We start from the raw sequence: 12,484 nt of genomic DNA on the forward strand, positions 1-12,484 counted from the left end.
ATGAGACTTAAAGTACACTGTCACGTGAAATTACCGGATCCTGAAGGACAGCTTGAAAAGAGTGATTCTACACTGGCAGTATACCACTGGAACCTGCCAGGTTGTCGACATGTTGCGCGATAAGGGTTTACAACATTTTTATTCAGCTTGCTTGCTGGGAACGTCTACTTCTTGTCTGTCACATACTCGTGCCTTGGTACCCTATATTTTAAAATCGAATTTTGAGTACGTTGACAATTCTATCTAGCTCACTATTTAGTTTGGGTAAGAAAAATCAAAAAAAAAAGAAAATGTCACTCCGAGTGCCAACAAACCTGCATCTATACCTTAACTGACTTGCTCCCAAGCAGATTCAGTCAGCAGTAGGCCTTTTTTACTTAAATTACGATTTTTGAATAATATTAGTCCATATTCAGTAAAAATAAAAAAGCATAGCTTAACTGAGTACTCGCATCTCGTTATGTAGTTCTGCTTTGATTACATTTTTGCTTGGTTCAGGTGACATGGCTTACGAAAAAGTTGCATTAACAATACAGCGTTCACTCTGCCGAGTTTAACGGTCACACATCACGTTTTGTACATAAACATATGTTTGATGTGATATGGTATAACACTCGAAACTAAGCTTGTCAAGTAAATAACCTAAAATTTACACTGTTTATTCAAAGCGGTCATACTTTTCACGCCGGTTTATTTCAAATTATCGATTTTTTCATAACTACATCGGCCATGTACCAAACTGGTTGTTTTGATTTTTTATAAAACCAACACAATAGCTATCTTAAACACCAAACATAACAGAATAATCTCCCGACTGTGAGTCTGTTCAGCCATTTGAAGAGTAACATGTCTAAAACTACATAAATTACGATTACGAGAACAGTTCTTGTCCAATTTCATTGATTTTTTTTACAAAGATTGAACTCAAGATTAATTAAAAACAAAATGTGAAAACGAATTTATTACATAATTCGTCTTCAGCACTTTGTAAAAGAACCAGGCAATTCAGAAACATGGGCATTTTTCTTATACCGCCACACCGCTGATTTTGACGCCGAAAATCGGTTCCATTCATAAATGAACAGCAAATCATGGTAGGCAAGAGTGAAATAGTGTCCCACAAATTTCACTCAACTAGGGTTTCATGTAATCTGACATAGATCGATTGACACGTATGCCGTTAAGCTATAAAACCTTTTTTTCTTTATCATATGTCAACATAAAAAACATAACTTGAACATTTGGAAATTTCGTTTTATCCAGATAAGTCATAAATAGTAACGCCAATGGAATTGCAACTGCAATGGTCAGTCACATCTTCTTGATTCATATGAGTCGCGTTCAAACTGTTTTATTATCATGTCAATGCGGAAAACAATGCCTTCGTGTCTAATCGATTACTTGCCAAACAAAAAAACCAATCAAATTCCGACATTCCGTATTGTTAGATTATATTAATCGTTAATATTAATTGTCAAGAACGACAATATCTCCTTACAAACGAACGGCGATCATATCAACCGAACCGTTCCCGAATACTTGATATCACACTAGTGTCACAAAGTTGCATTGATGTAGTCATGACGATGCTACGGGCAACGCCTTCTGTGGTGGAGTCCACGTGCAGTCATATTAAGATTATTTATTGAACAATTAACACTATCGATTATAAAAATGTGGGGGGGGGGTTCTAGCGTAATATGGAGAGGAGGGCCGGGCATATGGTGACGATTGTTTTTACAATAAATACTGGCTATGTTATATTACCGGTGTCTTTGTGACTGAATGGTGCATATACGTGTCGAGCGAACCCGCTGTACTACTCACTGCCTTGCGATAACTCGAATAATATTTAGTCGATCGCTATCAAACGTAGTGTGTTAAAAATTAGGGATATAGATGGCCTGTATAGATTTATAAATTTATAGAGTTGATCTTCTAAAATATTTGTTGTTTTTTGAAATTATTAAGCGTAAATAGTGTCTATTGGAGGAATTCATAGTTTATCGTTTAAGAACTTGCTTTGCAAGTCCAAAATTGTGAGTTCAAATCCCATTCTAGAAACTATTTTTAAGATACTTCTTTATTTTATTTGTTTCCCTTTGAATGAGGAAATCTATAATTCCCTTCGAGTTGTTGTTTGCATTTTTTCATTAGTTTGTTTGATTACCTTATTATGTTAAATGTATGTCAATGTCAATGAATTTTATAACCATTATCAATTTGAACTGTTCGCTGACCGTAAACAATGGTGATATTAAATTACTTTATACAATGTGTGAGTTGCTACTTTACCACTAACGAGTTTGTAGTGCGAACGACTTCAGCGCGTCTTGGAACGAACAATTTTTATTTATTAATTGCCAGCATCAAAAGCCGTTACTGTAACTGTACCTGGGTCACTTGTCACTAGTATCGAAACCACGACAACAATATTGGAATGTACATATACTACAAGTGGTACTAATGATTTGGTGGCATGGTATAAAGGGAGTGATACACATCAAGAAAATATAGTTTTACAAGCACAGAATGGAGTAGTCTATCCTACGCCTGGATTCACAAGACATGACATTCAAGACCAAGCTAGTTTAGTTATAACTGATACACAATTGAGTGATGCTGGAATGTATTGGTGCAAAGTCACAGCATTCGGTGATGGTGAGGATGAAAAATCAATCACATTCACAGTAACAGGTGAGTTGAATTACCGAGATATGTCTATTCTGTGTGATGCAGTGTTGGTTTTTGTAGTTTCCTTTCGGTTCTTTTCTGAATAAGAACCATAATAAATATTCCTTGAGCACCACTACTGCTGCTATTAATTATGATAGGTACGTGTCGTCTGCATTATTTTTTTAACCGGACTCTAAATTCCGTCATTTATCAATGTTTTGAATTTTATGGATTGTATCTTTGTAATTACCACTAACGATTTAACATAAATAGTGCATTGGTCGATATCCCAACCAAAACAAATTTGACAAACTGAGACCCTAAGAAGGTGTACAATTAAGCATTATATTGCGGGTCATAATTGTCATATGGCATCTGAACCCCGCGTTTTCAATATATATTGCTTTTTTTCTTTATGATTGGTAGTCTTAATATCAGCAAACATACTGGTAGTTAAACCATACTTGATAACACAAGTTAAGTACACGCGCACACATACACGTCTTACCTACGTTGTGACGACAGACATTAGAGTAACTTTTAATATAGTTGAATTAACATTTAATATAGTTGCGTTATGTTTTGATTAAAACGCGACCTTGTATAAGGTTGTGATTTAATTAGACATTACTTAAACTCAATTAACTAGGAATGAAACACAGAACTGCGTTTTAATTCAATTGTAATTAGTGATACAAAGTAGAAATAACCAAACCAAGTATATTAAGCTTACTTAGGGCTAATTAAGAGGGTACGTATAATATAATTACATTAAATTAAATATAAATTGTACCATACCTACCCACTTAATAAATTCATTACCATATTCTATTCGCGTATTCACGTGACATTCCAATTGCAAACAGTTAGTTTCAGCTCTCAACGTTCTGTACTCAACACAACGAGTGATTCTTGCGTAAGATGTTTAAGTAATCAAAGACGATAATGTCAAATAAACACCAATATTTATTGACTTCTTATGCTAGCAGTAAGATTCGCTGTGTTTAGTACAGAACGTTGAGAGCATATTTGCAATGGGAGTAACAAATTCATTTTTAAATGAAATAAGGTTAACAATGTTCGCAAGTGGGTTTAAACATACAAGAATAATAATATCCACTGTTCAAAGAAAAGATAAATTGGAAAAATAAGGAAGGTATGAAGTAAATCGGAATATATTAAACCAAATGTTAGTGAATAATATATATACGGTTGTTCGGTGATTCGATTAGCTACGGATTGTAGTAAATATGCTCAAGCTCAGGGGTTCGGAAATATCACCAGTCATTCAACAAATCGTAAAATGTAAGCAGTTAATTTGAGTAAAGTTTGAGAAAATACCACGAATTAGCCGAATCTTCCCGAGGCGTATTTACATGGTAACGTATAGCTGTTTATAATTCGCTTATAATATGTCAACATTCAAAGTTCAAAGTACTTATCAATTTTAACTTTTTTCTTGATTTTTCCAAAAAATCATAAAACGGTTACTTTAGATCTTGATACATTATCCCAGGTTTTTAAAAGATCGAAATTGCGAATAAACGTTGCTCAAATTAGTGTTTTATAACGCTAGTAGAAAAGACTACAAGTGCCGTTTCGTGGATATGTGCATAATGTGTATCTTTGGAATGACTTAAATGATAACATCTTATCTGTATACTGCATACGATTATGATATTACGGGTGATAAGCTTTCTATCGCAAACAATCCGTGTTTATCTAATATCCTTTGTCAGTATATTGTCTGTCGAGACTTCGTCAGAGAAACATGGTCATGCAGTATTCGTTTCGCTTAATTTCCCACCACGCGGTCTTGTCCGACCTGAAACCGGCCACGTTTGTTTTTCGCTCGCTGGCTCGCTCGCTCATTGAAAACATAATTATGACCTGTGTAAGTTACTACCTAGTAAATCAACAAACTATGCCAACAATATTTTTTTCAGTGCATTCTTAACTCTTTAACTAAGGGTAGACCATTAAAAAGTCGGGGCGGTGATGGCATAATTGGAAAAAAAAATGCACAGGAAAAAATCATGCGAAACAAATCCTGCAAGATTCAATAATAGGGAAAAAGTAACATATTGACAAAACAACAATTAGCACAAAACTAAGTGAAGAAAACAAATATGTTGCACAGTTGTTCTGCCAACCCCCCAGCTTTTCCAATGGCCCACCCCTAAGATATACTATGAACAATAAGAAATAAATACAATACATAACATTTGATTAACAATGTTGGATGACTAGAATTTGTTTTTACTCATTACACACAACAATATTCAAACCAGACAATTTTCGTTATTTTATGATGGAATATAGAGTTTGTCAGAGTACAGAGTACAACAACCCTTGAAATCTATACCTTCCTACCAATTTTTAGGGACACATCCCCCCAAATAAGTTCCCAAAGGACACTTCTATGCTTCGTCTGTGAAAATTTTCACCCTGGGCCCCCAGACTACAAATCTAATAGTTGTATGACACCTGTGTCGTGAAAGCAACTGAACTGGGACCTCTTGTTACGTGTTTTGGGTGATTGTTCTGAATGTAATATTTTATTTTATTTCAATGAGACAGTTGCGTAAAAAAGCATAGGTAACTCCTTTTGACAAAGCTGAGAAACGAGGAAATGTTAATGATTAATTCTAAAAATAACGATACCAAGCCACGTCGGTCCACAGGTTCAGTCTGGTAAAATTTGACATTCAATTTTCATAATTAAGTCACGATCAGTGAATGAGCTCGATCTATACGTACCGTAAAAGTATTCCCACACAAAATATTTTCGACTAAAAACGACCACATGCCCTGACAAATTCGAACAGAGCTTGACATGTATGAATAATTTATGTGAATTGACGCCGGAGATGGGACGGTAGGACGACCATTCAATTAGTGTTAATTATGCTTTGTTACAACATCATTGACACACCCACATTTTCAATCATTTTTAGCGCGGAAGTTGCGAACAAATGTCGAAAAACTCATTAATTTCAAGGATTCGAATAAAATAAATCTAACGATTGCTAGGAATGGTTATTAATATATTCCCCGATGCTCTTCTAATTCTTATTTTTTGTTTAATTCAAGGTAAGAAATGGCTAGTTGAAGTTGCATTGACTTCAAGGCGACTGTTTCACCGCGAACAACTCTAGCTCTGTTGTATAAACGTAGTTTCGCGATGTAAAATAAAAAAATATATAATAATAATACTTGTTTAATTATTTAGGGTACGATAAGGTTGAACTATACACATCCATGCGAAAGATATTCGACTACTTGACCGATTACGACACCGATACATCAGACGATAATCTGTTGCTCGTCGATATCAGCCAAATAAAAAAGCCATCGTTTCCGTTTACACAGAGAGCGTGTGCCCATCTAATTTTCCTTTGACACTGTCGTTTTAGTACTCCATTCTCAGCAGTGGTTTTAATTCATTCGCACAGCTTTACGTTTTTTTTTCTCTGACAAAATAATATACACGCTTTGTTTGGAGTTTAAAGTAATGAATGCAGTAATAACAAATTATACTCGCTAATGGCAAAGGAAGAACACAACATCGATATAGCAGTGTCAAAAACATCTTCATACTAATTTTGCAAAACGAACTTCGTAATCGCTCTGTTATCTACTGTAAGCTCTACGGGTTATTCCAAAGCCGTAACTAATAGATATAACCCAGCATTTTTTTCAACAAGAGCAGTAATTAAAAAAAAGGACTGTTTTCCTTTGATTTCTACTGCGTCTAGCTATACCAATAGTCTTCTTGTCGCACTCTGACACGGCATTTTTTTTTAAACATCGGCCATTTTGTTTAACCATGAAAATCGTTTTTTCACGGACTCAAAATGCCAGGAGTTTTCTTCATTTTTCCCGCTCGAGCTTGAAATTATTAATTATCTGACACTCGTTATGAGTTATATGATATCAGTTGTTAATATGTTTGGCCATTTTTAGTGTATATTTATAATAATGCAGCAAATCTACAGTGTTTTATTATCCGAAACGGTTTTTCGCGTTTTTCTCGAGTTAAAGTTTTGATTGAGTACAACTCATTGGGACCCTCGCCAAATGAAGTGCGTTCGGACTAGGACATTCAAACTCGCAGTTATCGTTCAAAAGATAATGACGGTGCAAAATATGCCTGTGATTTTTAAGAAAATGCTTTGTCACAGAATAATAGTCTGTTAAAGGTGCCACGTATGAAATAATTAGGAGACAAAAAAACAAACCTGCCTAGTCTTTTGATTATCGGAGACGCATTTCAATGGGCTTAATTACAGACAATGCCTTGCGCAAATTTAACCAGAAATTCCGCATTGTGCTCTCGCAATCGTGGACTTAGTCATTTTTACAAGATTTGCCATTTTTGTGGTCATGTAAATATCGATGCTCCAGTTTGTGCGAACTTGTCCCTCTATCCTTCTGTAATAAATACGCTAATTTACGGCTCTGAATGAGACAATAGACAGAGAATGCTTTAATCAAAAACGTCATTAAACCCTTCTCGCTACCTTGATATGTCAAATCAATGATAAAATGTTTTTGTGTGTGATAAAGCCAGAATTATCATTGAATCGTCACATTTATTCAAATCGTATTTCATGAAAACAGCCACATTATATAGTACACTGGTAATGTTTTAATCATTGCGAATGCTACAGAGATATAGTTTTCTCGAGTCTGGTTCATCTTCTTGTTTGTATTGCTAGATATATTTCTCGCGTCATAAATTGATCTTATTGTTGTTGTCACAGGATGTAGTTCTCTCGTGATGTGTGAATCGTGTCTCGTGATCTCCTTGTTTTCATTTCCTGGAAGATAAAATGCATCAATAATTAAAACAAATTTCTTAACTCCACAAACGTCAGGATGGCGCAATAACGTTTTCTTTATATAGGGAGGGAAACGAATTATATATTTTAGATGCATGTAACAGTACTATTGATGTGTTTAATAGCGTTATGGATGTTTTTCTATTCAGTAAATGTCATAGTCATTGATTAGTTATTGTTAACAAAAACAATGTTTCAATAATTGTGCTGTTTTAATTTTTACAGCTCAAACGGAACCATCTCAACCTACTATAAGTTTCACTGAAGGCAGTCAAACATCCAATGAAGGCAGTAAAATTGTTATGAAATGTACATCAACCGGTGTTCCTACACCTACGATTACTTGGCTGAGAAATAACCAACCACTACCAACACTGTCTAGATATCAACTGAATAATGCTAAGACTAAACTAACTATCAATCCAAGTCACAGAGAAGATAATGATATCAAGTTCACATGTCATGTGACAAATGTTAAAGCAAGTAAAACAGAAGATATTACGTTGAATATTAGATGTAAGTACCACTTATAAATTTAAAAACATAGCGATATTTCATTTGCATTGTATCTTGAAATTCCCAACGTTTAGTATGTAGTCCACTTATCACCTAGGCCACTTAGGAAGGTAAGATTATACGAGAAATTGACTATTGTATCCACATTTACACCATACAAATCTTAAACAAATTCCTTATTCCACAAATTTCAAGGTGATGTAATGGGGTTTTATCTTTTTTATATGTGGCAGCAAAAACAATATAATTCAGACGTGATATCTAACACGTAATACTGATGTATTCAATATTATATTATAGCATTATCAATACCAGTGGATTTTATGACGTCATTGTAGCAGATTATTAGCAATAATGTATCAATTATTGAGCACCAAGGCCCCGTACCATTGATATGAATACTATTTAAAAAGAAACGAAATTGTTAGCTAACATGTATTTAATACAAATTGTGTCATCAAATAAAATGTATATTGCCAATAACAACAAATTTCAAAATAGAAATCCGACAATTTAGTGTGGACATCGTTTTATGCTCCTGTCCATGAACTAAGGTTATTCCGGGTGATTTGTCCAAGCAAATGCAATATACGAAGTGGGAGTACGGAAAGATGAATATTTTTGTAGTGAGTAGTACGAAAAATCGGAGTGATTTGCAATACACTATTTACTGCTTTTTGTAAATGTCATATTTATCAATGAATCAGTTTTCCAAAAAACTCAATCAAATTATTTGGTATTCTACTTAGTCATTCCCACTTGACTTGCCAATGTTTTCTTTGACCTGACAGGCCAAGAACGCTATCAACCAATCAAAATACTGTGTGGTACTATAGACAATTTCTGACATTGAAAATATATAATCATAGTTGCAGTATGTACCGATGCTGTTGGCTTTGCTGCATGATATTTTTAAAACAAATGGAATGTATTCTGCTATTTCTGTCCTGTTATTTGATATTAGTTGGTGACTGTGTTTCAACAAAAAGTGTGCTTTTTAAAAACAAATGATTTACCACGTATGTCATCTAACCATTCTGTAATCACTCACTTATAGACAATTAGACAAAACACCTAATGCTCGTTCATTCAGTGTTGTACATACTGAAAGAGTTTTTGACTTTACACCTTAAAAGTGGTACAAATACCTACAAAATGACGAAGTTGAAAATCCTCAAAAATTGCATTATAGTTTCTGATGAATTAAATGTTCGTTTTTATAAAATTGAAAAGTGGTTTATCTAGAAATATTTAAATCGTGTTTTATATGTCACGCAGATGTCTCTCAGACGCCATATGCTATGACGTGATATTTAAAGTATTCCGGATACCGGTAAGCCCGAATTCAATGAATGTGATTCTACGCCCTCAACTAACCAAGGGCGATCTGCAATGGCGAGTTATTCAACTTTCTCTTGCATGCACAATTTATTCAAACGACTACTTTTTCATAATGTAGAGATGCAAATTTCATCAGCGTTTGTTTTAATAATCCTGACTTCTTCGTCATTTACTGTGAAATTGTGTTCAACATTTTTGATTTAAGACAGAAACAACAACAATTGTTGGCATTTGTTTCTCACGAATGCTTCAACTGATCAAGTTACATTTTTCATATATATTAATGGCCATATTTTCTTGGGAGACATAACAAATGTTGGGTATTTGGTTCTCAAGAGAAATTATTTTGCATGCACTCTGTGCAGAGAAAGCGACAATAACAGGAATTTATAGTGTTTCTTAAATGTAATAATTTCACAATAAAATATTCCAATGTTAGGAATATTTACTAAGCACGAGAATCGGGGCCAACATATCCATAAATGTGTTTTTCAAAATGTTACACAAACAAAGAATATGCTTCGGTCATTTTATGATTATTAATGATTGTAATTAGAAACTTTTACCAGTATAATAATAATGTGTGCTATAGCTATCAAAACTACTTTTATTGCTTTTTTATTGTAGCAACATAATTATATATGATTATGGTTAGTAGCATTAAATACACAACAAGGACTGTGCTTTGCAAAATGCCTGTTTCCTCCCTTAAATTTGGGTTACTGAATTAGTTAATATTGATCATGTGACTACTGGCTATATTTCTATTACACATTTTTTTTTCTTTGAATTACAAAGTTTGAAACCATATTATTTATTTATTGACAAAGTTTAACTTAACTGCATATGAATATTAAATGAGTGGTTAATTGATTTGACTTTGATGTATTCAGAAAACAATCATTCAAATTGATCTAAAACGTTTATATTACTAGACTAATCATTTCATTTCTAGATGCCCCAGGTGACCCAGTCTGCACTAAATTAACAACTACATCACTATTTTACCAACTCAACGATGAAATGAAAATAAGATGTCAATCAACTGATGGCAATCCACTAGCAACACTTCACTGGTATCGTGGTAACAATCAGATTCAAGGTTTATCATCATATACAAATGTCAACACTGTTACACAGGATTACACATGGAATCTGAATAGAAATGATAATGGAGCAACATACATGTGTGAAGCTACTAATGTTGTACAAACATTAACATGTCAACTTGGACCATTCAATGTCTACTGTAAGTATATCTTTTATATGGAATCAAAAAAATATAATCAAGTAATTTATACATGTAAAGCTAAAAAATACTTGGAGCATTCAATGTCTACTTTATAAAAAAAATATCTCGTATAAGAAGTCCGAATAGAAATTATCATTGTTAACTGTTTGCGTTGATTTAGAGGCCAATTTGTGTACTATTTACCTCATTTCAGCCTTCGTAAGTAAACTCTCAAAACCCTCTTTGCGGATTTCCATCTCATATGGTATTTTGTGGATTTTCATCAATTATAGTACATATATATCTTGTATAATATGCAGACATGAATAGATTTTCGGCCATGCCTGTGCCTATTAAGCAAATTGTCATATTCAGCCTCTATTTGCAAAAAAAAAATATAACTTCTTAGCAAGTTTTGATCAATATTGTTACTTGGTATCGTAGGGTAACGTGCAGTCATGTCTGGTTTTGAACCGTTCATATTAAGTAGCTTATTTGCATATAGTCAGCCAGAATCAATTTTGATAAAATTTGCCAGTGCTCCTTAACTGACCGTTGAAAATTGTCATTCCCTAAATATTTTTTTTAAACCAACAATGATCGCATATATTCAGTGTTCAACTTTTATATACCGCACAATTAGGTCCACATTTACTTTTTTTCAGTTCAAACAGAAAGTATGACATTATCTGGCATAACCAACCCTGTGAAGGAGGGTGAAACTAAAATACTGACTTGTATCACATCAACCAGTAATCCAGCATCTCAGATATCATGGTTAAAAGATAACAATGTATGGACTGCTAATACATATGAATCTATTACATCTGATGTTACAAGAGATGGAGATTATAATGGTAAAATAAGTGAACAACAGATGACAATATCCATACAAGCAGAACATAACAGTAAATCATATCAATGTCAATCAAGTCATACAGACTTTACTGATCACGTGATTTCTACTGTCATTCATCTTACTGTGTATTGTAAGTAATTTACTCATAATGGTCACATTTCTTACATTTACAATATTGCCTTTTTATGTACAATTGTGGAACTATATTTTCATCGTTACGAATATTGTGTTGCAGAACCTACAAATAATACAAATGTAATTTTGGAAATATATTGGATGAAAATTTCAAATGTTTATTACATAGTTATTTAAAGACGCATTTATACTCGCATTTACGAATTCAGAAGATGTATGTACGAACGGCCTTTGGGACCAAGTTTTATGTTACACGTGTTTATATACTTGAATGTCTATATGCTAGCCACAAATAACAGTTATCAAAGCCATTATATTTTACGTTATGCTAGTTAGTGGAAAATAGATTAAACTGAGTGTGGTTTCTAAGCAAACAAACTATCGCGATTATTAATTATAAATCAACTACGGCTTTGAGTAATTGTACTGTAATTGTGCAGAAATAAGATCACAATTTTATACAATCACAAGTAATGTGTTTTTTTTCGTTAAAAAGAACTACTTGCTGGTTATTGGATTGTTGTACATTGTATCATATGAGTTTGGTAATACGTTTTTAACATATTTTATCTTATTTAATTGTTCGTGAAGTCGTCAAAATGAAGTTGATATTGATAGAGATAATTGAATACTATTTTCCAGATAAACCATATTTTGTGAACGTATCAAAGAATCAGCGATCCTATGCAAGCAAAGGGAGCGTAGCAGAACTACGATCTGATATTGAAAGCAACCCACTTTCTTCGATAATATGTTATGGTCCGAATAATCAACCAATAAATAATGACAATAGAATCAGCATCAACACAGTGTCACGTGGAACCTTATATGAAAGCATATTGACAATACAGAATACAATGCTAAGTGACTATGGTAGTTATT

The 12,484-nt window shown here is 33.5% G+C and overlaps 1 protein-coding gene across 1 annotated transcript; it reads left to right on the forward strand.

Moving 5' to 3' along the window:
- On the forward strand, window positions 1-8,883 carry LOC144342966 (junctional adhesion molecule C-like). Its single transcript, XM_085498918.1, has 4 exons — window positions 1-100; window positions 2,368-2,697; window positions 7,746-8,036; window positions 8,828-8,883. The coding sequence occupies exons 1-4, from the start codon at window positions 1-3 to the stop codon at window positions 8,881-8,883; spliced, it is 777 nt and encodes a 258-aa protein (XP_085355044.1).
- The last annotated feature ends 3,601 nt before the right edge of the window (window positions 8,884-12,484 follow it).

The sequence above is a fragment of the Saccoglossus kowalevskii genome, chromosome 5, assembly GCF_978046115.1.
Source record: "Saccoglossus kowalevskii chromosome 5, keSacKowa6.1, whole genome shotgun sequence".
NCBI classification, from domain to species: domain Eukaryota; kingdom Metazoa; phylum Hemichordata; class Enteropneusta; family Harrimaniidae; genus Saccoglossus; species Saccoglossus kowalevskii.